The sequence below is a fragment of the Rhinopithecus bieti genome, unplaced genomic scaffold, assembly GCF_001698545.2.
Source record: "Rhinopithecus bieti isolate Rb0 unplaced genomic scaffold, ASM169854v2 scaffold_17743, whole genome shotgun sequence".
NCBI lineage: Eukaryota > Metazoa > Chordata > Mammalia > Primates > Cercopithecidae > Rhinopithecus > Rhinopithecus bieti.
Window position 1 is genome coordinate 2,039,336 of NW_016809230.1, and position 27,006 is coordinate 2,066,341.

Genomic DNA, 27,006 nt, shown 5'->3' on the forward strand with positions numbered 1-27,006 from the left:
AAAAAAAAAAAAAAAAAAAAAAAAAAAAAAAAAACTACAGTGTCTGTATGTACAGTTTACAGGCTAGTCTTTCCGCCATGATTGTTACCATTAATCAAAGGTTGTCTTCTGCTCCGCTGTCTTGTCTGTCACCTCCAACATAGGTTGATAAACAGGTGCTATCTGGGCATCCACTGCCATTCATTCTTCTCATCTGTATCGCAGCACGACTGTTTCTGCTGAGCACTTCCTCAATGCTTGCAGACTGGCTGGCATCCAATCTGAACAAATTGCTGATCTTTCCAACCATTTAGTGTTAAATAGGGCTTCTAAGGAGCATTGGACAAATAGCTCAAGAAGCCAGATTTAACATCTAAAGATTGGTTGACATTTCTTAAGTATACATAGTTAGGGACTGCTACTACTTTAAAGAACTTCAATTCGGCCTAGAATTTGGCGTGTAGTATCCTAAACTTAGACCTAAAGCTGTAAGTAATTTTGTAAATTACTGGAGACAAGACTATCTGAGCTCTAGATGACCAGCATGCTCAACTGGAATTTATAGATCATTGTTCCTTCAAACCATGGGATTAACATTGAGTAGGAATCATTATTAGTGTAATCAAAACAGTATCATATATAAACCCACATGCAAAATGCATAGCAATCTTCTGCTTGCCCTAATACTTCTTTCCATACACTATGAGACTCCCAGAATAATTGATTCCTGGTGCCTGAAACATGGTGACGTATTCAAACTATGATGACAAGGAATAGTAAAGTAATTAATCGTACGTCATGGAAGCTTCACTTGCCAGCATGAGACCTTTTACAATGAATGCAGTGCTTTCAGTGCAGAAAGCATAATTGGAATTTTCTATCCGGGCTACAAGATGGCCTGAGTCTGCGAGATGATTTAAGGGGGGCATGGTATCCAGTCCCCCAAAAAGAGGAGCAGGAATATCTTGAGAATGAACTCCCAGGAGTTTAAACCTCAAGAGGATTAAAATTGTCCTGTTAATCTTTGCAGCTCTATTATAAGCAGAAAAGCTGGCATTTGGGGGAAAGAAGTGTTATTAAAAATGTGTTGAAAAGAATGAATTAAGTGTACATCAAGTATGAAAAAGGCAATGAAAGGGCTGGGTGCAGTGGCTCATGCCTGTAATCCCAGCACTTTGGGAGGCCGAGACGGGTGGATCACCTGAGGTCGGGAGTTCGAGACCAGCCTGATCAACATGGAGAAACACTGTCTCTACTGAAAATACAAAATTAGCCGGGCATGGTGGCACATGCCTATAATCCCAGCTACTCGGGAGGCTGAGGCAGGAGAATTGTTTGAACCCGGGAAGTGGAGGTTGTGGTAACCTGAGATCACGCCATTGCACTCTAGCCCAGGCAACAACAGCGAAACTCTATCTCAAAACAAATAAAATAAAGAAGATGAAGGAAAATAAACACCTGATCTCTGAAGTGAGAATGTGTGCACAGGGGTAGGACATAGATATACTACATGTAGAAATGTGCATGTAAACATTTAACAAATATGCATGGTGGTAGCAAGTGTAGTAGGTAATAGAACATAGCAGAAGCATTATTAGCTTCTTCTAATGACATGGAAGGCAGCCTGGACTTTGGAAAATGATATAAGAGAAGTAACTAACTTGCTATTCGGTTCTTCCTCATTTTTCCTGGGACCTCTGTATGGTCATTTCTGAAAAGTCTATTGCATTGATCCAAGACCATGGAACTGACTCAGTCATTGATGACATTCATGTCACATTTATTGAGTCTTAACTTGAGAAATCCAGCCCTTGGCATCAATCTCAAGTATTCCGGGAAAAGTCCTGCAGTGTCTGAGGAAATATTACTTATGTATTCAAGGAAAGAGAATTCTATTATGAACACCTTGAACCCATTTATGTTGATTTCTCCCTGTAAGAGTATTAACTTTTTCCTTTCACATTTCCTATCTCTTTTAGAGAAATTTTCATCAATAATTTATCTTTGTGGGTAGCAAATGTCTACCGAGGGGTCTTTTGTGAATTTTGGAAAAAACAACTGGGGCTATATTTTAGCTGAGAACACACGCATCAATTTTTTTGATGGGTTGATAGGTTTTGTAGTTTTTTGGTAGACAAAATCCAGGTTTTGGGGTAACTGTTAATCAGAAGAAAGCTTAAATAAAACAATACATTTTTCTATGGTTACACAACAAAATTTCTCAGTCTGCATTCCTAAAGAAAGGGACCTCCTCTGTGGTGCTAATTGCTATTGAAAACATCTTTCTTCCAAACATTTGTGGATACCAATGATACCCAGAGTTAAACACTACATTTATTATATGAGTTTTACGAGGTAGACAAATAAAATTCCCTGGCATCAAGAAAAAGGGACAGTATACATAGAATAAAATGTGGCAAAAGCAAATGAATAGATGTATACAAATACAAAAACAAAAAGGCACCAGTGAATACCATGGTTCTCAAAATTATCCAAGAAAGCTTCCTTAGATGCTTTAGACTTGTGGAAAGCATGGTGAAGTAAAAGAAACTTTCTGGATATGGAGATAAGTAAAAAACATTTTGCTATCTTTTGCATAAATCATCATCATTATTATCTCTATCATTATTTATTTAGTCAAAAATGTATTCATCAAATGCATTTTAAAACTAAGTCCTATGCTATGTATTAGGAATAAAACAAGGCAGAAAAACTCTCACCTATATCAGAGTAGACATTTAACCAGTGAAATTTTAGGGATTTGGAACAACTTGTTTACCTCTAAATATCTCTTCCTTTCACTTGTAATATTGAAGATAAATTTTTTGGCTTGCCCAGTTTACTATAAATATTTAAATAAATATTTAAATATTCATTCATTTACTTATTAGTTCAAACAATTTTATTATTTTGACTATTGGTACTACCAAAATATTCCAGAAGCTAGGAATGCAGGTGTAAAAGGTACACAGTTTTTTGCCTTTGATGGACTCACGGCACATCATTTGCGTGCAAGCACAGACAAATAAGCAGACATTTACAACATGATCTCATATGTGTTGTCACAGTGATAATGGCAAACTGAAAATGGAGATTCAGGATGGTGCACCTAAAGGAGATGGCAGAAATCATGGAAAGACCCTCTAACAAAAAAAAAATACACATTAAAATTTGGTTTTCTGCTTATTATTTTTTGAGATGGGGTTCTTGCTATGCTGCCCAGGCTGGTGTCAAACTCCTAGGACCAACGGATTCTCCCACCCCAACCTCCCACATAGCTGTGATTATAGGCACTTGCCACCGCACCGGGTTTTACTAATTTAATTTTGAAGTAGATTAAATATACTTAAGACTTTTGTGAGATGAAGACATGGTCATGGTGGACTATTTCAGCTGGGGGGATAACATGGGGTAGCACTGAGGGAGCGTGGTCCTCTGATACTAGGCAGGTCAGGGCGAAGGGTGTGCGCAATTCACTAAGGGTGAAAGATGAAGGCTAATGACTTGGGATGGGGCATGTGAGGTAGACAGAGGAGGGTAGAAATAGGATGCTAAGAAATTAAAATACCTAGTATAGACTTTGGAGGGAGTCAACACATCACAATTTGCATTGTCCAAATTTATTTTCCCAAAAACTCCACAAACACTTCTGCAGAGTTATAATGACTTGTTGAATTTCCTTTAAGAAACTTGCAGCTCTATTAGAAATGAAAGCCAATACAGTATATGCAAATAGTAAAAGGAAGCAATCCTACATCATGGAAGAAGACAATGAGATACTGCTACTACAGGGTCTCTTGGCAATTGACCAGAATATATGAAATGTTGCTATTTTAAATGCCCTTCCATGATTCAACTAGCTCAGTCACCTGGTCCCACTGAGGTTTTCCTTTATCCTGGCTTCAGAAGGTACATGGGGAGGCGTGAGAAGAAGAACTTTTCTAAGAATACTTGGTAAAATAAACGAAGGCTTTCGATTTGTCTTTCTTTTACCATTTGTAATCAATTTTTTAAGCAAGTGACTTCAATGCCCAGAAAGCAAAGTCAATAAAGGTGTATCACTATCTAACAAATCATTCACATTCCTCTTCATAATCTATCTTTTAGATATGTAACAGCTTGTAATGACTATGAGTTTGCAGGCAGTTCCCATAAGCTATACATGCATTATTAATAAAGTTCTATGACTGAAAACTTCCATCACTGCAATGACTTTTGAAAAGCATAGGTTTATTCAAACCAACAATGCATAGTAGTTTGTCACAGTTTTAACATATGCGTTCTTCTTGCAGATGGTTGAAAAAGAAGGTTATCTGCAAAAAGCTAAAATTGCAGATGGGGGAAAGAAACTAAGGTAACAAAATTCTTTAATTCACTTTTATATAACTATGCTGGTTCTTCATATGCTCAACTTGTGCCACTGTTATTGTTTGGGATGCAAGGCCCTATGGTACCAGACAAGAACAGTCTCCTCTGCTACCACTATGATCAACATTATTTTTAATGTAATTACAGTTGTTAAAGAAAGGAACTACATTCTATATTGTTGAACGGAATGTATAAATGAGGTGCTTTTTGTCCTCCTTGGACTTGAACTCATAAAACACTGAAAATAATTAAGATAATAGATTGCGATTTCTGTGATTGAAAGATTAGAGAATGAATGCATTCATTTGCAATATATGAAAGTCTCCGTACAATACCTTGTGAGAGTAATTTCTTGAAGGATGGAGGATTTGAACCACTTTTGTAGCTCAAAATAGAAAATGATAAAGTAAAAGTAACAAATACAGAGGTGAGACAAATTTGAAAAGGGAATAAGAACTCTTTGGACAACAACAACAGCAACAAAAATCTTGAAGAAAACAAGTATGGTTGATAGGAGGTTAAAGAAAGATGATAATTGTGTTGTATATACAGTATGTTTAGAAATAATCACCTCCATTTTAGAATTTTTGCTATTTCTCATATTGGTTCTGTTACATACTTAGCTTTGTACTGGGTGATATGCAAGCTACCAGATTTGTAGAAAATGCTCAAATTGAGATGCAAGGCATTTACTCTTAAATGTATTACTAACAATTAAAATTATATAGGATAAATATGCTAATTAGCTACACAATGGGACACCTATTAGTTGTATAATATAATTCATTACTAGAATGACACTCTGGTAGTCAGAGAATAAAGAATAAAGTCTGCTTTTGTTTGATGGTTATAATGAATTTTCTATATATTTATTTAAACAAAGTGAAATTGGTTGTGGGGGGAATCATCCATAATTTCAACACTTAAAATAGCTATTTCGGTTGTAAATAACAAGCTCTATTTTCTCTCCATATTGTGTCTGATTCTGGGATAGTGGACAGGGCCTTAAATCTTTGCCTGGAGTATTTTTCTGGAGTGGCCCTGCAGCCACCCTCCCTTGAAGGGTTCAGGAGACAGATGCACAGGAGACAAGATCAAATGCAAAGTTGCTTTAGGAGACTTGGCTAGTCCCTTCCCCAGTGGTGAATCGGGCTTAGAGAATCGGGTTCTGAAGGAACAACAGGAGGAAGTCTTGAGTAGCCCAGCTTGAGTGCTCTCTTTTGCCCTAAACCTTATCATGACCTGATCAACTCAAGAAGGAGTGTGGAGGGTACAATGATGCCTCTCCCCAAGATGAGTAAGTCATGACCCTTTCTTCCCTCACCAGCCATGTGGAATAAAGAATTTCTTCAAAATTATCTAAGTTAGTCAGTTCAGCCCTCCACTAGAGCTTGGTAGGAGAATAGAGGTGACAGCGTTGGTCAGTTCCACCCTCTAGCCTCATGCAAGGAAGTAGGGGAGATCCTAAAAGAAATAATTTCAAGAAAGCTGAAGGAGGTTCTACTGTGTGGTTTCGTAAAGTATCCTTACCCATAACCCCTCCACAAACCAACCTTATAACATGTAGAAGGCAGTGTTAAGAGGAAGAAGAGAAGAAGAGCAGGTCCCTTCCCTCAGCCAACTCACATGAATACGTTTTTAGGTAGTTTTGATCAATCTTTATACTTTGTGTTTTTGTTCTGTTTGCTGTTACTTTCCTGTTTGCGTACAATTTCCGTGTTACAGTTAAATTCATATAAACATGTGTTTGTACTCTGTTTTATTATTTCACTTTGCATACCATTATGCATTCTTTCAGCCTTTTTTCCACTTAAAGTTATATGTTTTAGTTTTCCTTTTTGTTTTGTTGTTGTTGCGGTTGTTGTTACCCCAGGTGCACAGAATTGAGTTGATTATATCCTTCAGTTTGTGGCCTTGTGCTATCATCATTCTGGGCAAGAGCCCTAGCTGGTTTTATTTTATTTTTAGTCTCTAATCCTTGTTTCAATCCCCTGTAGACATTCATTTTAATGTATTTAATGCATGTTTGTCAAACTCATTCTCCATATATATCTATATTTAGCTGTATATACGGCATTCAAAAAAATAGTGTAGAGTTGTGTATGTGTGAGTGTGTTCTGTATAGCATAAATATTTTTGTATCATACACCTTATTATGTTTCTTACTACTTTCATTCCATGTTAGCTCTTGGGCAGCTTTCTATGGTGCTATACAGACATACCTCTCTTAATGATGGAGATATGTCCTGAGAGATGCATCCTTAGGTGATTTAATCATCATGTGAGCATCATAGAGTGCACTTACACAAGCCTAGATGGTACATGATATAGCCTATTGCTCCTAGGCTACAAACATTTACAGCATGTTGCTGTGCTGAATACTGTAGGCAATTGTAACACAATGGTATTTGTGTATCTAAACATACCTAAACATGGAAACAGTAATGCATTCCGCTATGACGTTATGAAGAATACCATGTCACTAGGCAATAGGAATTTTTCAGCTTCATTACAATCTCATAGGACTACTATCTATATTTCGTCCATTGTGGATTAAAACATTTTTATGCAGTGCATGAACGTCTTTAAATCTAGTTCATTTCTTCCAATTGCTGACCGCTTTGCCATCGTTTATGTATAGTCATGTGCCACATGGTGGCATTTTGATCAGCGATGGACAGCATATACAGCTGTAGTCTCATAAGATTATAAAACTGATGCCTACTGTACCTTCTCTGTGGTTAGATATGTTTAGATACACAAATACTTACCACTATGTTACAGTTGCCTACAATATTCAGTACAGTAACATGCTGTACAGGTTTGTGGCCTAGGAGCAATAGGCTATGCCATATAACCTAGTGCGTGGTAGGCTTTACCATGTAGATTTGTATAAGTACACTCTATGATGTTTGTACAGTGACACAATCACCTAATGACACATTTCTCAGAATATATCCTCATCATTAATTGAAGCATGACTGTACATGAATTTTTACTTACCCAATCTCCCAGCTGTGGACATCTAAGTTGCCTCTAACTCCTTTCATTCCAAACAACATTTCAATAAATCACATATATATGTTTCCTTTGAACCTGTTAGGAATTTTCTCAGGGGAATATTTCCAGGAGTACAGGATTGCTCAGTGGTAAGTCGCACACATTTGTAAATCTACTGGCTACTGTTGCCACACTTTCTCCTGACTGAGTGCCCCAATTCACACCAGTTCAATGTAAAATATAGAAGGGATTCTATTTTCCACAATTTTATCAGCAGAAGCATTATCCACTCTAATTATCCATAGAACATTACCTTAATGTTGCTTTTATTTGTGTTTCACTGATAGGTATTGAAGTTGAGGATCACTTTATCTCTTTAGAGCCATTCAGATTCTGCATTCTGATTCTATTCATAAACTTTGACTATTTTTTATTGAGTTTCCTGCTTTTATATTCAATAATTTGAGGAAACTCATAGTATATTTGAGATAATAATGTTTTGTCAATTTTACATGTTGTACATAACCCCTCCAAGTTTATGGGGCTTATTTTGTCTTTATTGTAAATACTTTACAAACTGAACATTGTATATGTAATCACCATGTTTAAGAACATGATATCCCATTATGTTGATGGGCTATAATAGGCCAAATCATCCCTACCTCTTTTTTTACTTGATTTTTAAGCTGAGTCTGGTTTTATATTAAAAGTTATCATTGCAATAATTCTCCTATTGCTTGTCAATTTTCTTTTATATTTTTGTCTGTTTCTTGAGACGGGATCTCACTGTGTCACCCAGGCTGGAGTGCAGTGGTGCCAGTCTCCTCTACCCCCACCCATCCACTCACCTTATGCAGGGTTAAACGAGTAGCTGGGACCACAGGTACACACCACTGCACCCAGCTATTTTTTTTTTTTTTTTTTTGTATTTTTAGTAGAGACCTGGGTCTCACCATGTTGCTCAGAATGGTCTGGAACCCCTGGGCTCAAGAGATTTACCCATCTTGACCTTACAATGTGTTGGAATTACAGATGTGAACTATAGCACCCGGCCTTCTTTTATATTTTCTAAAGACAAATGCTAAGCCTGGATTACTTGATCGAATCACATGACCATTTTAAATGAATCTTAGTATGCATTGCCATATTGCCTACTCAAGGAGTGTATGTGCTTTTATCACTAGCAACAAAAATGGTCAGTTTAGTCATAACCTTGAAAAATTATGTATCTTTTATCCTGTTGATAATTTAGTACTAATAAATAATATAACATACTATAATTTATGCATCTTATGTAAAATTTGATAGCCTTTGTTTCATTTATCCGGGACCTTTATATCTTTTAAAATTTTAATGAATTAATAAGCAATATTAATAGATGCTTACTCTATCAAGCACTTGGCTGAATCCTTTATCAGTAATACTTAAATGATACTACAATATAGACTCTATTATTGCATCCTATTGTATAAATGGAGAAACTCAGTCAACAGTATTAACCTCTTATTTCTCCCAAATCTTATTTTATATATAGTTTAGTATCACAGAATTTAGCCCTGACCTCTGCTTGAAACATGTTTCCTTTATCTCTCTTGCTTAAAGCTATTTGAGACTAAGGAGCAAAAATAGTCCTTTTATTTCATGCCATCAGCAGTACCAGGGACTTCAATTGTCACTTAATAAGTATTATTTTATTAATTTCTATCAAGTTTTCTACTTATAAATCCATAATAGATCATCATACTTTGTATTGTCTTCTTATTTTCCTTCTTTCTCTTCTTTTTTTATGTGTCTTTATTTGTCTGTTTAATGTATTTTCTCTTTCTCTCAAAGAAATTTAACTTATCTCTGAATATGAGCAGGAGATGATAAAAGGAAAGATAACTTATTGGCTATAATTGACATTCATAACAGGCCACACATTTAGCCTTGTTTTGAAATGAGGTTATACACATTTCCCCAGTGATACACTGACAGGCTTGAAAGCAGAGTACATTCAGCATTCACTTTAATTTTTAATTGTGGACACTGAAACTATGCCTCAGCTTTTCTGATGAAGCATACGAATTTCTTCATTTGGGGAATTCCGTCCCCAAACCTGTAAGTAACCCTGGCTTCTCTGAAACCCTGTGACACCTTAGTAAAAGGTTATTTTCAATGCTTACACTTAAAAAAGGCACCTGACAATATATTTACGAAGTTTCAACACCTCAAACTTGCTTCTCCCTCAGCACCTAGGTCTTCCCATCATCAGCGCCTGTGTGGCTCTGCACATCTTACCACAACATAGAGTCACATTCTTCTCTCCTTAGATGGGCACAGAAAGACATACCTGGGGGTGAAAATACGGCCAGAAGATGGCTATGAAAAGAAATGCAGAAAAAAAAAAAAAAAAAGATTGTGCAGTGGTTACGTCTATTAGTGCCTGCTTTCATCCTAGGGCCCACAGCTACTAGGCCTTCTGTTGGGTTTTTGTTTGTTTTAACAATTGTTATTCAGAATGGACTTTCTTTGGAATGTGAGACTAAGGTGTGCTCCTAACATGATCATGTTTTTTCTTTAGTACTTTCTGCTCAGTGTCACAATAAATTCTTCCAGGCTGAATCTGTCTTTCTTCATTTTCTTGCAATACTGACAGAGATGGGTATTTTTACACCTCAGTGTCTTTTTGACCCACATTTTAGCAGTCATAAATTACAAGATGCTTAGAATATGAGACAGAAGAAATAAGTTCCTAGACCAACCAGTTTGAGTGAGTCTGTACATTTAACAGTGTCTGAGTGATTTTGCGGTAAATCAGTCAGGGACACTAGAATAAATTACTTTCACTCCCATCAGTGGTGCAGAATCAAGTCAAATCCAGCATGACCACGTTAGGTAACAAAGGCAGATGGCCCAAATAAGAGAAACTGAAATTTGTCAAGGAACCTCACATATATTTTCTTCTGACTTTTTGGTTTGTCACTCTGTCGTTACCTAAAGAAGGCAAAAGAAAGGTAAGCGTAGGATATAAAGCTTTTGGTGTTTAGAACAAATGAACGTGTTAAACCTGGAGTTTAAGCTAACAGATTCTTATAATGGTAATGAATATTTTAAGAGCCATTTTTTCATCAAGCATTTTCCAGATAAGCTGTTACAAAGTTGCTGTTATTATGTGCTGCCATCCGGTGTCCATTTTGTAGAATGCCAAGCCGATGGCTTTGTTGAGTTTTTGTTTTTTTGTTTTTGGGGTGTTTTGTTGTTGTTGTTGCTGCTGCTGTTGTTGTTTGGGCTTTGATTTTGCTTCTGTACTTCTATTTGTCTGCTTGATTTTTTTGCATTTTCCAACTTCACAATTCAGGATTTGCTTTAGGAAAATTTTATGAAGTATTTCACTTGGATAAAGTGTCCCACCCATTGCATTAATGGTACATAAATGCCCTTAAAGAAATTTAGTTCTCCCTACTTCCCAGTTGTAGTTAGAACCCTTTTTCCCCTTAGATGTAATTTGTTTTGTATGTCAAAAGATAAAAGAAATACCTGCATTTCTGTTTTTGTTTTGTTTTGTTTTGAGACCGAGTCTCACTCTCTCACCCAGGCTGGAGTGCAGTGGCGCAATCTTGGCTCACTGCAGCCTCTGCCTCTCGGGTTTAATTGATTGTCCTGCCTCAGCCTTCCAAGTAGCTGGGATTACAGGCACCTGCCACCATGTCCATCTAATTTTGTATTTTTAGTATACGGGGTTTTGCCATGTTGACCAGGCTGGTCTCGAACTCCTGACCTCAAGTGATCACCCTGCCTCAGCCTGCCAAAGTGCTGGGATTATAGGTGTGAGCCACCGTGCCTGGCCCAACACCTGCATTTCTTGCCACAGGATTTGTCTCCTGCATGGAATTACTGAGATCAAACCCTTACCTGATTGTTACCTGTAAATCCCTGTGGAAATTGATGGTTGTCTCCCTTACTCTTGGCACTTTGGACTGTCTTACTAAAGTTAGATATTTCCTGAGCTGTGTGTCTTAGTTACCTCTTTAGTCTATCCAACACCTTAATTTTTGTCCCTCTGTGGAAAAAATAGAAAACTATGCTCTCAAAGTTATGATGCAATGTGGAGGCACTGATGGATCAATGGGTGAATTTGCCTCCTGACCATCATGGTAGGGATGGAAGACAGGGATAAAGGGCTTGCAGTTCAGCATTGCAGGATAGCCCAGGTCAGGCTAAGACGTGGCTTTGCTCTAAAGAGAAAGAGATTCTAGTACTTCTATGACAACTCTTCCTTATCTCCCCTTCTTAGCTCCTTTCATGAGGCTCTCAACTGGCATGCTCAGAGTGACTACAGAGAGAGCTGCATGCCACCTGTCTAGAGACCATGGAGACACTGGAGTGAGCAGGGTCCTGAATCCCATCTTCATGGCTTGTTTGCCCTTGGTTAGGATGCAGCCTTACTGGGCTTCAGTTTTCTCTTCTGTAATATGGGGGTATCCTAGACTCATTCAGAAGACTTGGTTTCCGTGTTTATTGTCCATCTTCTTGTAGTTAGACATAAAATTTTTGAGGTATGTCTTATTTTTCCATCTCTATTCAGTCCTTAGAATTGTGTTTGGCATGTGGTAAATGTTTAATGGAGACTTGTGACCAGCTTAGTAATTAAATTCCATAGTGCATATAAAATGCCAGGTGGCATACAGAGCAGAAGTCAGTGCAAGCTCAGGGTGGGAAGCCCTCTGGAGAAAGCTCAGGTATTGGCCACTAGAAGCATAAATCAGGAAAAAATATCCTATATCAGAAGTGTTCAATAGTTAAGAAAAAATAATACTAAGAATACTATATTAAAGCACTAAGAAACTAAAGAACAGAGAAAGGAAATGAAATTTTTTAGTCCTCGTTAATGAAGAACAGCATACACAGAGCAGAAAACATCTAGATGTATGACCCTTCTGAAATTTGAAAGGCCATATGCTCTTTTACTCAAAAAATCTTTAATAATCACCTACTAAATGTCAAATAGTATGCCCAGTACTGGAAATGCTCTAAGAAGTTAGAGGTGGTTTCTACCTCTTTGTGGGAGCTTGAGGGCAGAGAGAGACTTCCTAGTGTGAAAACTGCGTTTATCCTAGAAAATAGTCTATTTGCAAAGTTTCATCAGAAGCTGCTGGACTCACCTATCCTGGCTAAGGCTTTTAAGCTTATATGAGTTGCCTACTTCCTGAGATGTCACCTAATATATTGAATAAGAGTCATATATAGTGATTTGGTCGCATATGGAAAATATCAAATCCTTAAGTCAAGGTAAAACCTTCCAAGTGATCCTTTGCACACTCCAGAGCTGACAATGCCTTACAAGAGAGTCACCACGTTAGAGCAATTCGGTGAAAAAGCTATTCCACTGATGTGTTGAGAACTACAGGCATCACAATGGGTCAGACATGTCCGAATGGAAAATAGACTGGACAGATATTATAAGGATAATGGTCAAGTTTCTAGAGTACTTTGATCGGAGAGGAAGGTTCAGACCTAAGCCATAGTGAAAAGTTTTTCTCATTAGGTAAACCCTCAGCTACTCCTAGACTACAGGCTGCTGACTCCCTTTCTGGGTTTATATTCTTTGCTGAGTGCAGATGAGTCTGCTAATCACAGACCAGAATATTCCCTGGCAGAAAAGATACAGAGATGCCACCCAGTTAGGAACACACACCTGTTTCTGTCTTCTAATGAGGAGTCAAATGATACATCATCTTATTCCTTTGAATCAGTGCAACTTCTAGGGGAAGACAGCATGGGAATGGTGGGTCTTTGCTCAGTCTTTCTAATAAGGATCAGGTAAAGTAGTTAATAACAGAGCCTGGATAGCTGATATCTTGTCTCACACTATGCACACTAGCTTCTATCATTTGAGGATTTCAACCAAAACTACATTAAAATCCGACTTTGAAAATATCCTTAACGAAGGTAGAACTGCTTAATCCTGGATATGTACCCAAAGAATTATAAATCATTCTGCTATAAAGACACATGCACATGTATGTTTATTATGGCACTATTCATAATAGCAAAGACTTGGAGCCAACCCAAATGTCTATCAATGATAGACTGGATAAAGAAAATGTGGCACATATACACCATGGAATACTATGCAGCCATAAAAAAAAAAGGATGAGTTCATGTCCTTTGCAGGGACATGGATGAAGGTGGAAACCATCATTCTCAGCAAACTAACACAAGAACAGAAAACCAAACACCACATGTTATCAGTCATAAGTGGGAGTTGAACAATGAGAACACATGGACACAGGGAGGGGAACATCACACACTGGGGCCTGTTGGGGGTCGGGGGCTGGGAGTGGAATAGCATTAGGAGAAATACCTAATGTATATGATGAGTTGATGAGTACAGCAAACCACCATGGCATGTGTGTACCTATGTAACAAAACTGCACGTTCTGCCCATGTACCCTAGAACTTAAAGTATAATTTTACAAAAAAAGACAGTATATAAAAAAGAAATTATTCTTTGGCCATTGTTGTAAAGTCATAATGTAGTTAGGGCTGCCTTCACCGGTGTGCATCCAGGGCCCCATGCTCGGAAGGACTCTGCCCTTGATTTAATGCTAGATTGTTACTGTCTTAAAATTCTTCATAATTTTTGGACACAGAAAGCTGCATTTTTATTCTGCATTGTGCTTTGCAAATTCTGTACACAATTCTGTTTTCATTGGCAGATAGGTGTAAAGTCATGTCTTTCAGTTATTCAAAATGTGTATTGAGGCCTTAAAAGTAAATAAAAAAATTTGGATTAAAAAAAAACAGACAGCATAAAGTAATGAACAGATTATAGGTTTTGGAGCTAGAGAAACTGAGTTTAACTTTAAATCTAAGTGTAAGACCTTAAGTTACCCTTTGCGCCTCGTTTTTCATATTAGTAAATAGAGATGTTAGTACTTTCGTCATTTTTGTGTATGAAGCTAAGCATAAACTAGGTGATTAGATTTATGCTAGGTATTCTAAATAATTTATGCTAATTATTTTTTTAAAATAAATCATGGAAAAAAATTGAGATGGAAGAGGACATCTAAAAGGTTGTCAGCAGCATTATTATTCTTCGTTTTGAAATGAAATTCTTTTCAAGCAATCACGCTCAGCTTTCACTTTTATTCAGAGAAGATAAAGACCGTGTTTATAGTTTATAATTTCAAAACAAAGTAGCACTGTACATAAGGTGTCAGAGCAAGTCATGTTGCTAAGGTTTCGAGGCCTGCAGTTCTTACCCTCTTCAGTTTTTTCATCCAGTTCACCTAACAGGGACCCAGTTCACAGCAGTTCAAAGTCCTAATAAAGAACAATGAGATAATTGTGTTTCATGCAACTTTAACTCTAACCAGTTCCATTTCCAAGTTTAAGGATGGGGAGAGTTTTGCCAGCAAGTTCTATAAATGATCAACATCTGAAACAGATTCAAATCAGAGCCATTTATCCAGGACTTACTATAGATAGGATGCAAATAAGGTATAGTATCTCCTTGTGAGAATATGAAATATATAGTGGGAAATATAATAGGTAGGTTAAATATGGATTCTTCATGTGTGAGGGTGTTCTGTACTCCCTGACCACATATGGTCAAAATAAGGGTGGTGTTAAAAGATGCCCAGACTAGACTTCTAACAATGTTTCTCTTTTTTCCTGTTTGGGGTCATCTATTATTATGACCCGAATGAAGAGAAGGCTATTGCTGCTTCAATTCACTCTTCTGCTGCTGGTACCTAAAAGAAGAAATGGGCACTAGGGCAGAAGGAAACGTCTGTGTGGTTTTCTTTCTGGGTTTTGTTTTTTCATAATTTAATTGAAGAATTGAGACTCTTCATTTAAAGACAAGTGGGTCCAAGAACACAGTGTTTGTATTTGGATGTTGAAAAATACACATTGTGCTTCTTGTGTGTCTGCTTATTCTGTTCTTTTTTTAACACAATGGTGTATCATTAAGAAAGCTCCAGGCATATAAGAGCAACCTAATTCTTTTTGTAAATATTAACCTGACTGAATCAAAGCTGTCCTTTCAATCAAGCTCTTAGTTTCTAAAAGGCAAGTGGAAATAAATTACACAAAGATCTTCAATAGTCATTTAAAAATATTTTGGTGTGGTTTTCTATTGACCTGAATAAAGTCTTTCCATAAACTTTAAAAAAAAAATCACTTTTGTAAAATGGATTCAACTATTTTGAAGTGAATGTTAAGCCGAAGCAAACTGCAATAATACACTCTAATGGGTAGAAACTCATGGATATTAATCTCCTTAATATCTTTACTATCTACAAAAGAGTGCCTTCATGACATGAACATATACATATTCTAACTACAGAAGCAATACGTGCTCAATGCAGAAAACTTGGTAAACACCAAGGAATACAAACGAAACTCAAAAGCCGCGATTTTACCACTTGATTTGATTATTGTCATATCAAGACTTTTTTCCAGGCCAAAGTTCAGTCATTGACCCAATACATATGTATTTTGTGTCTATTCTGTCCAAGGCACCATGCTAAGCATTGGGGATACCTTTGTAGAGATGAACTGATTTCTAACATCTCGAGGCTCATTTCTTAATGTAGGATAGAGGTGAAATTTATGAAAAAATTTTTAAATTTATCATAAGTGATATGAGAGGATGTCATGGAAGGCACATATGACAAAGCAATGTTTTGACTTCTAATTAATGGAATTAATAATCAGAAGGGAATGTATGGGTGAAGAAAATCCTAGGTAAATAGCACAGCACAGTTATAAACTACATGTATTATGGTCTAAATTAAAACATTCCTACATCAGTATTCTTCTACAGCATAGGGTTCATTATTCTGTTATATGGTTGTATTATACGCAATTTATTTAACCAATCTTTTTATATATTTTATGTATGGAATTAACAAATAATGATGCAATTAATTTCTATGCACACAGACTCAGCAACTCGTGAGACTGTTTCTCTAGAATAAATTTAAATTCATAGGAATGGACATGTTTAGCCAAAAGATATACACATTTTTAGGGATTTTTAAAAAGCACATTTTCAAATTACACTCTAGAAAGGAAGCAACAGTCTGCATTCCCACCAATAGTGTATGAGAGAATCTATTTCCTACACCCTGATTATCCCTGGATGTTATCAGATGTTAGTTCTTTTATTCCTTGACAATTTGATGTACAAATAGGGAAAAAGCAAGTCACTATTTTTATTTGCATTTCGTTGATTTCTAGTAAGATTCTACATTATGAAAATATTTTGAATTAAACAATGACACATGAGGCTGGTTAGTTTTTAAGACTGAAATACACTAAACCAATGAAGCGAAGAAATAATGAAGGAAGGAAAGGGTTCCGATTCCTATTTTACTTTGCTATTTTGGTTTGCTGTAAAACATAAACTTTTATGGGAAGGATGCACATGGATACACAAAAAATGGATTTTGGTAGTTGAAAAGATTTTAGGTGGATCTATAAATTAAGAAACTCTTACTATAAATGCTATGCTTTTAAATAATTCCAGAACGTCTTTATTATTACCCAAATTCCATACCACCTATAGATTTTAATAAAGAGGAGACTTTTAGGAAGATTGTTAAAAATAAAGATGGTCTCTACTCATTCCAAATGTTGCTCATACTGTATCTATAAATGATTTCTTCAACTGATAATGCTTCCTTTCCTTTTATTTTTTTTCTAAGGAAAACTGGTCTACTTCCTGGATTGTTCTTTCTAGTCGAAAAATTGAATTTTACAAAGAATCCAAGCAACAGGCTCTGTCCAATATGGTAAGTAATTCTCTGTTTCTATTGTTAAACACCTTTTCAGAAATATTGTAGAATTAAAAATTTGGTTTTATTAGAAATCACACTAAAACCTCCAAGCTACCAACATCTGAAAACAGATGGAGAAAATGACTAAATAAACTTTTAATCAGATGAAGGGAAATAGAACTTAGTGTCTGTTTTATTAAGTGGTGCATTTGGAGAATAATCACAAAATGAGATGTATGGTGAGCAGCTATGTAGTAATGTGAAGGTAACACTTTAAATTAAGGTGCCATTTATAAATGCCTTATTCTTATTTATGAAATGATCACTAAATGCAGCTATTTGCTCAAATAATGTATCATAAAGTATGTTATAAAATGCATTAGTAATAAATGCTTAACGGATGATGCTATGGGAAGCTGTTTTAAAGAATATTATAAGACGTAAATCGTATTAAACCATGTATGTGCATCTTTAATACATGAATTTAAGTTGTTATCTAGCATGCTATAAAGTGCTTCAGACATTAATAAATAATAATAAACTGTTTATAAATGGCACCTTAATATAGGGTATTACCAATGAGGAAACACTCTAAATTAGCCAAGAGATTTTTTATCTTAGTCTAACTGTGACATTCACTATATCCAGCTACCCTTTTTGAATTTTTCTATGACCCCATCTAATGGAGCTAATACAATTTCTGTATCCTGTAGTTATTACAAAGTGAAATTTGTAGGGTTTCTCCATTGTACCTGGGAGAGGGCCTCACATATACTTACAAAGATTTGACAGTGATAGTAAGTAAGAGAAATTCGGAGCCAGTTACTGGGGCAATTCAAGCTCAAAACCTTGCCGCCCAAACACAAGAGCTGCCACAAGATGTAGGAGACAGTGGGCAGGCAACATATCTGACAGCCTCCTGATTAGGAACGACTCCGGGCAGGAACTAACCTACCAGAGCCCATCGGCCTGATGGATGACAAGGAAAAGGGTCACCTGGCAGGAGTTACCCACAATGAACTAATTTATATTTGGCAGGTAATAAAACGATGGGAAGTTCTTTGCTCTCCAGCCACTAGTTGTGTTTGCTATGTAATCCTCTTTAAATAGAAAATAGAAAGTCATTTGCTAAGAGATTTTTCTTAAAAGAAGATTTTAGTAAGAACAAAAGGTAGCATTTGGCTTGCTTCTGATGACCGCAGTAGCCTTTATCCCCAAGTGGCTTGATGATTTTGGAGTCTCAGTGCTGTCCAATCTGTAAACTAATTATGAATAAATTTAAAATATATCTCAGTCCTTTGTATTTTTAATTTAAACTGCCTCAGAAATTTTTTTAGTTTTTTTTTTTTGTTTTGTTTTGTTTTTATTTTTGGCTACAGTAAGGTTGAGATAATCTTTTTAAGGAAAATAAAGTACCCCTAAGGGCCAGGCACAAAACAACTTTCATCCACTTGCAGGTCCTTTGTCTTCCCTTTGAATGAGCTCTAAGGGGGACGTCAGGAGGGGAGGAAAGTCGCTGGCCTTGCTGAGTTTGGCTGCTGAAAAGATGATCTTCCCCTGCTGAGTGAGAAGAATTCCGTTGGGAAGAGAGTTTATGCAAATGTGTGGGATAATGGGAGAGATAAGATTCCATATTTTAAAGCATTTGGTTTATTTTTATTTTATTATTTTAATCTTTTTATACCAGGAGATAAAATTATCAGCTGTTAAATTTTATACAGGTGAAAGAAAACTCCCTTTCTGATTGCAGGCAAACCTTGCAAGTTAGCTCACTAATTGCATGCCTCTTGTTCAACTTTCAGAACTGTCGTAAATTGACAATAGACTTGACTTGTAGAAGAAATTTGTTAACATTTTTCTGGCAGTCCTTATTTATTACTTCTGGCCCCATTTTTAATGCTTTTATGGTTTCTACCAGACACTTATTGTCTTCAAAGTCAATTCAGAGCAGCAACTAACTGTGTTTTGTGGTAATGGGTAAGAGAATTACAGATTCATGTTTGTGCTGCATGAATTGACTTGCTAGTCAACTTCTTGGATCCATTTCTAACCCAGTATTAAAGGTCTAGTGGGATAGCCCACATTTACCAGTTCCAGTCTTAGAGAAACGATACAACCATTGCCAGGCCTTGATTAAAGATGCTGTGGTTTTATTTTGAAAGAGATTTATGCTCAAGTTTCTGAATTTCTCTTGCACCCCCTTAGACTTGTTCTGGTGTTGTTTATTGTGCTTCTGGAAAAAAGTCTGCCCCTTCCTCCTAGGGGTCAAGACAAGCTGCCTGAGTGAGTGCAGAATGTGATTTAAAAGAATAAACGGTATTTTAGTCCTTATACAAATGATCTTTAAGTGTTAATGCAGCAGTGAGACAAGGCAAAAAAAAAAAAACAGCCAGAAAAGTTTTGAAGTTGGACTCTAGGGGATGTAATTCTATTTTTACCACTTAGAAGCTGAACATTACTTACTTCTTTGAGCTTCAGAATCCTTACCTCTGAAATGGGCATAGTGATACCTGCCAACAGAATTAGTAAATAATGAAATTAATTAGTAAAAACAAATACATAATGACCAAAAAATTTATTGTGCTTTATTATATCATATGCTATTAAATACAGAAATATAGCATATTCTGTAGTATACAATATACAGTGGAATTATATTATTACATTAGTTTTGTACTTGACCTGATTCAGACATTTATAGAAGAGAGAATATACTAATTCAAGAAACTCCATCATGCATGACCTCCAAAAGAATGTATCCAGAAGTAGCATAAAATACTGTCTCAGAGCAATGACTAATACTGAAAATAAAGCCATCCATCCATTTAGGGCTCTAGATTTTAACCTCCTGAAAGTCCATACGAAGTATCCCAGTGCCCCCATCTTCTTCCTTTGGTTCTTACCCTTGCTGTTTTCACATTTAATACAGCATGTTACGAAGTATTGTGCCTGACCCCACATTCTGTGTTTGTCTACTTTTCTTTCTCACTGAAATTCTTCCAGTTCATATCTGTCTTAGTTAGGACTGCTATATCAAAGTACCAAAGGCTGGGTGACTTAAACCACACACGTGCATTTCGCCCAGTTTTGGAGGCTGGGAAGTCCACGATGGAGGCACAGGTGGATCTGGTGTCTGCTGAGGTCCTGCTTCCTCGTTTGCATCTGTCCTGTCTTCTCACTGTATCCTCACATGGCAGAGGGCAGAAAATGAGACAGCAGATGTTCATGTCTTTTCACATAAAGCCGCTAATCCCATTCATGAGAGCTCTACCTTTATGGTCTAATTACCTCCCAAAGGCCCTGCCTCCTAATGACATCACACTGGGGTTTAAGGTTTCAACATAGGAATTTTAGAGGAACACATTCAATCCATAACAATATCCAAGTCACATTTTTATCAAAAGCAGACTTACTGTGCAAATAAGCACAGAATCACTTTGCTTATTTTCATAGAGATTCAGTGAGTCAGTGATAGAGAAGGAAGAATGACCTATTCTGTTCTTGTTTTATAAAAAGGACATTGAATTGTAACTGACCACCTACTATCATCAGCATTTTATAACAGAAAGGACATTATAAAATAACCAATCCAAAATATAGAGAGGATAAAATTATCAGAATAAAAGACACTCTTTACCAAAAAGGAAACTCTTTACCAAAAAGGAAACTCTCTCTTTTGCTCATCAGGGCAAGTGGATCTGGACTGACTGGTCCTCCAGTGAGGAGAAAAACCACTCATGTCCCTAGATCCAGATTTCCTGAATTATGAAGGAAAGGATGGTGTTCGTATTCTCGTATTTTTAAATGTATTTTTATGTATAACTCACTTGAAAATCTTTAAAATATTATAAAATAATGCAGAAACCATTTTAAGTAAAATGTATAAAACATCTGTATGTATTTTTAATAGGCATTAATCAATCACCTACATAAGCACCACCCAGGATGAGATATAGACCCTGCCAGCCCTTCAGAAGCTCCAGCCCCTATCAGTTGTCCGTTTGTCATCATAGCCTCTTCCCTTCTCTGGAGTTAGCCACAAACCTGTGTGTTAGTCATTATTTTGTTGCCTTTCATTATTTTCCCACCTATAGCTATATACCTTAAAAATATAATTTAGGTATTTTTTAAATTCATAAAAAGGGAATCCTAGTGTATGTTTCTTTTGTTTCTTGTTTCTTTCACTACGTATTTATTGTTTTTTCTGTCCTTTAATATTTTATCATTCCATTTTTTTCTTTACTAGTTTGGGAGGATACACTTTGTTTCTGTTCTGTTAGTATAGTTAACCTAGGATTACACCATTAGTACTTACCAACGAATAAAGCTAGTGTGAGATCCTTTACCTTCTACTAAGATATTACCTTAGAATATTTTTAATCAATTTATCCCTTTCTCAATGTATATATTATTACCATCTGGTGTTTTAATTTTTTAAATACCACTAGACATTATTATTCTCTTTTATGGAGTCAATGTTTGTTTACATTTGCCTATTTGGTGCATTCTTTGCTATTTATTTCTCCATGAACTTTGGACTTGCTTTCTAGGATCACTTTTTCTTCTGCTTGAAATACATTCTGAGAAATTCCTGTGCTAAGTGTCTTGCAGGGACAATCTATCTCGTAGTCTGCTTATTTTGAAAAAAACCTCTATTTCTCCCTCATCCTAGAAATATATATTCTCTTTGAATATAGAATTTTTAGTTGGTAGTCATTTTCAGTCAGCATGTCAAAAATATCATCACACTGTCCTTTGTTTTCCATTCTTACAATCAAATCACCTGTTCACACAACTGCTCTTTTCTGATTGCTCATAATATTTTTCTCATTACCTTTGTTTTTCTACAGTTTCACCATGATGCATACAGATGTCAGTTTCTTTTCATTTTTCCTGCCTGGATTGTTATGCTCCTTAAAATTATTTATTGCTGTCATTAATATATTTCAGAAAATTTCTGATAGCTATCTTTTTTTTTTCTTTCTTTCTTTTTTTAGACAAAGTCTCACTGTGTCACCTAGGCTAGAGTGCAGTGGCATGATCTTGGCTCCCTACAACCTCTGCCTCCTATGTTCAAGCAATTCTCAGGCTCAGCCTCCAGAGTAGCTGGGATTACAAACATGCACCACCATTCCTGGCTAATTTTGGTATATTTAGTAGAGATAGAGTTTCACCATGTTGGCCAGGCTGGTCTTGAACTCCTGACCTCAAGTGATACACCTGCCTCAGCCAACCAAAGTGCTGGGATTACAGGTGTCAGCCACCGTGCCAGGCCCAATGGCTATCTTTTCAAATGTAGCCCCTTTTATATTCCCTTTCATCTCCTTCTAAACCTTCAGTTAAACCCATGTTAAATTTCTCACTGTATTCTCTAAATGCCTTGCACTCTTATTTTCTTATATTTTGTCTTTCTGAGCTTCATTGCAAATAATTTCTCTTTAGGTATCTTCCAGTTCTTCATTCTCCTTTCATAATGAACATTAAGCTTTTAATTTCAATTATCATAATTTTTAGTTCTAGAATTTTGTTTCTTTTAAAAATGTACTATGTATATTGAGTTAATTTTTTCCTGCAGGTATTTTTTAAGACTATTTTATTTTGTTGTAACTAGGAGGAAGTGTTGTTTTATAATCTGTATTTTGTGATTCTAACATCTAAATTTGTGTCAGTATGTTTCTGCTGGTTCTTACTCATGTTGCTTTGTTTTCTTGTATGTCTGGTTATCTTTGACTGTGTGCTAATCATTGGTATTGAAATATTATCATGGGAGGCACTTTGAGGCCTAGGATAAATGTGTCCTACTCCATATTATTTTAGATTTTTCTCGTGAGGTTTGGGACCTTCCCAGAGACTATCTCAACCTAAATAAACAGTATAAAACTCTCCAATTATGTCTACATAATAGGAGGGTCGTAGCTATCCTGCCACTTCTCAGGGACAAGATTGTGCCTCATTTTTTCTTATTTTCTTATTTTGCATTGCTTATCTACCAAAACAGTCTTCTTTATATTTGTTTGGGTTTGGAGAAAGGCAACAAGTTTAATATTGGTTCTCCCTTATTCTTTATAACACTTCGGCCAGGACCTTGCTCCATTATTCTGGGTTTGATTGACCAAAGCTCAAATGTGTAGCATAAACAAATGACCTCAGGAAAAATGCAGTTATGTTACTTTGATTTTCAGCTTCCCTCACTGACTTCATATTTCCACCCCTAAAAAATATTTACGGTGGCAGTTCCACTGTCTTTTCATATTTTCAATTCTTTTAAGGAGTAATTTTAAAAAGAAACATTTTATCCAGCATTTTTATTGTTTTCAGTGGGAGAGTTGATCCAAAAACATAGCTTCTCATTACAATCTACCTCACTTTAATTTAAGTATGCATTTGGTTAATCAAGTTTGTGCTATTTATATAAATCTTGGTGGGAAAAGACTTCATAAGAATATGTATTGAAATTCTACAATGAACAGCTTGCTCGTTAGGGCTACATATAAGGCATAGAGATATAATCAAGATATAGTCTTTGCCTTATAAAATCTCTGCCAAAAAATAGGGTGAGATGAAATAAGAAACATAGTAGAGGTTTTTTGTTTTTTTTTTTTCCTGAGATTTTGAAGAAGGCGAGCTCACATCTGTGAAAGATTTGAATTGGGCCTTGAAGGACAGTTATAATTTGAATATGTGGAGATTTGTAGGGAGGGAGTGCAGGGGGATAAAAAACATGAACAATGGCATAAAACTGAGAATGGGCAGAGTCTGTGCACAGCAAAGAGAAATGAATTTTTGGTTTGGTTTGAAGATAGGATAAAAGAAAAGGATTGAGAAGAGTATCATGACCTGAGATTTGCTATGAGGGACAAATGAGTTTAATGAGTTGTGTTAGCGTACTCCAGGTGTCTTCATTCTGGAATAATCTGCCATGGCTATTATTTTAACAAACATACACTGAAGAGCAGTACTAGTCAGTGTTATGTGTCTTAAAAGAGCCAGGCCTACTGTAGGGCCAAAGCAAGAGAGGATGTTCATTCTTCAAGGATCTTCATCTCATTTACTGCAGAAGTGAAAACTGTTTCCTCAGCAGCACCCACATTAGTGTTTGTTTCATCTGGTGCTAAAGAAGTACTAGAGAATAGGAGTTGTCTGTTTGATTTATCTTCTCAGACCTTGACTCACATTCCTTGTATTTTTCGGATACGCTTTCCTATTTTGGTATTAGTGAAGTATTTCAATTGACTCTAGCACTTCGTTTGCAGTTTGACTCCTAAGTACCTGCTGTACTTCGTAATTTTAGAGCTTCTGCTTGAAGTGTTCAGGAGGCACCTGATCATGTGCATGGGATTTGGCAAATCTCCATTTTTGGTTAAACAAAACCCATTTGATGGATTGCGTCATAGAGAAGAAGCTCTGCAATTTAGAACATCCATTCATTTATTCTATCAACAGTTAACAACTCCTACCAGGTGTCACATAATTTTTTTCTTCTTGTTTTGTTCTTACCTTAGGGGCAACAGAAACATTCAAATGAATAATATATGATCCCTGCTCTTAAAGTACTCACAACATGGTAAAAGAGACATAATTTCATATAGGTTTATTATAATAAAACTATGACTAAAGTGTTAAAAAATATTAGACAACATGCTGTGGAACCATAGATTTAGCTATAGCTGGTATTTTTCAGAGAAACTACTATTGCAAATAATGTTCAGTTTATGTATCTCTCCTTTTGTTCAAATATTACCGTTTGAGATTATTATATCAAATATTATTGAGCATCTCTTATGTTTAAGTCAGTATGATAGATTTTTAAGTCACTATGATAGGTGCACTGAAAGATAAAAAATGAACCAAACTGAAACAAATAGAAAGTATGGCTTTAGATTGAGTATAGTGAAAAAATGGATGTTGGTAGTTGTCCTAAAATGGCATGAACAAGACATGGGGTTGTTTTATGATAACTCAGAGAAGAGTGTGATTGCTTCCATTTGGATAGGATTTGAAATATATTCATGGGGGAAGTGACATTTGAGCACATTTCTGAAGGATGGATAGGATTTTGATATAAAAGGGGGCAAAAGATATTTTATGTACTAATAAGAAAGTAATTAATAATGAAATATGGAAAATTCTTTTTTTTTGTTTATTTTACAGATGTATATTGATCTCTCGCCTTCTTCCATGCACTGTGTACTAGTCACTGTTCTTGAAATGTTTTAATGGGGGTTCCCTGAGGCCTAGAGTGAATATTTCCTAGTCCAGACTATTTTGTGTTTCTTCTATAAGTTGCCTGGGAGTGAGGAATAGCTTCAAACTAAGTTAAGGAACAGCATTGTGGAACAGCAAGCAGTGTAATTTGGTTAGAAAGTCAGTGTGGAACTGGTTTATGAAAGACCTTGAACAGGATTGGGAGAAGAGGTCATTTCATTCTGTAGGCAATGTAACCAATATGAAATATTCTCAATTTCTCAATTAAGAGAGACTCGGAGTTTTCAGATGTTTGGGGAATATATATATATATATATATTTATATATATTATATAATATAATATAGAGAATATTTATAATATATATATATATAATATATATATATATATATGATATATTATATTATACTATATATTATATTATATATATCATTATTTATATTATATATATATTATATATATATATATAGAGAGAGAGAGAGACGAGAGAGAGAGTCTGTCTTAATTTTATATATGTATAATTTAAAAACACATGCAGGACTTGGTAAATTATCTGAGAGACATGTTCTAAAAATTTATGCAAATAGATGTGAGCAATAAGGCCTGAGCTCTTACGACAGAGAAAATTGTAAAACGGCTGTTTGTCATCATTTTGGCTCAATGCATTTAGTAAATCACAGGACATCTTTTCACTGACAAAATATTTTGATATTCTCATATGTCTCTGACCTCCAACAGTATGGTCATTTCTAAAGAAGTTCTAGTGCAAAGTGAACAAGCAGAGCTATTCATCTAAGGAGAGCTAAAAACATGCTGTCCTAAGAACTAGGTGTGTCACCATCTCAGTGAACAATGGTTGCAAACCTAGTGGTGTTTTCATCTGACTCCAGAATATCTGTTTAGTGTCACACCCTACTTAAACAAAACTAACACTCAGATGCTGTGGAACTCATTCTCATCAATTGGGTGGATGAGAGCCACTGTTTCTATTGTATTCATCACATACTGCTCAGAAAATTTAGTGTCACTTTTGATATAAATTCGAGAACATTGTAAACATTTTAGGGAATATTTTCCTCCTAAAATTGTGTGGTTCTAAAGCCAGTATATTCAGTAGAAAGCCTATATGTTGGCTGTGTAAGGGACTTTTTTGTTACTCTTATGTTTTTTGTTTTACATTGTACTAATATGTATTTTAATCAGAGCCAACAACTGGCAATTTTACTTTTAAAATTATATTTTGGCATTTTACATTTAAGTCTTTACTCCATCTTGAGTTAATTTTGTATATGGTGTAAGAAAGGGGTCCAGTTTCAATTTTTGGCACATGGTTAAGCCAGTTCCCCTAGTACTATTTATTAAATAAGCTATAAAAACCCTAGAATGAAATCTAGACAATACCATTCAGGACATAGGCACAGACAAAGATTTTATGATGAAAATGCCAAAAGCAATTGCAACAGAAGCAAATAGTGACAAATGGGGTCTAATTAAACTAAAGAGATTCTGCACAGCAAAAGTAACTATTATCAGAGTGAACAGACAACTTTCAGAATGGGAGAAAAAAATTGCAATCTATTCATCTGACAAAGTTCTAATACCCAGAGTCTATAAGGAACTTAAACAAATGTACAAGAAAAAAAATAAACAACCACATTAAAAAGTAGGCAAACGATGTGAACAGA

General features: G+C 35.8%; 1 protein-coding gene across 1 annotated transcript in view; it reads left to right on the forward strand.

Annotated features, from left to right (window-relative positions):
* Positions 1–27,006, forward strand: part of LOC108539968 (rho GTPase-activating protein 15) — a 438,320-nt gene that overhangs the window by 91,426 nt on the left and 319,888 nt on the right. The window contains exons 4-6 of the mRNA XM_017888935.1: positions 4,272–4,333; position 4,691; positions 17,046–17,132. Of these exons, the coding sequence (XP_017744424.1) occupies positions 4,272–4,333; position 4,691; positions 17,046–17,132 (150 nt within the window). The remainder of the gene's footprint in view (positions 1–4,271; positions 4,334–4,690; positions 4,692–17,045; positions 17,133–27,006) is intronic.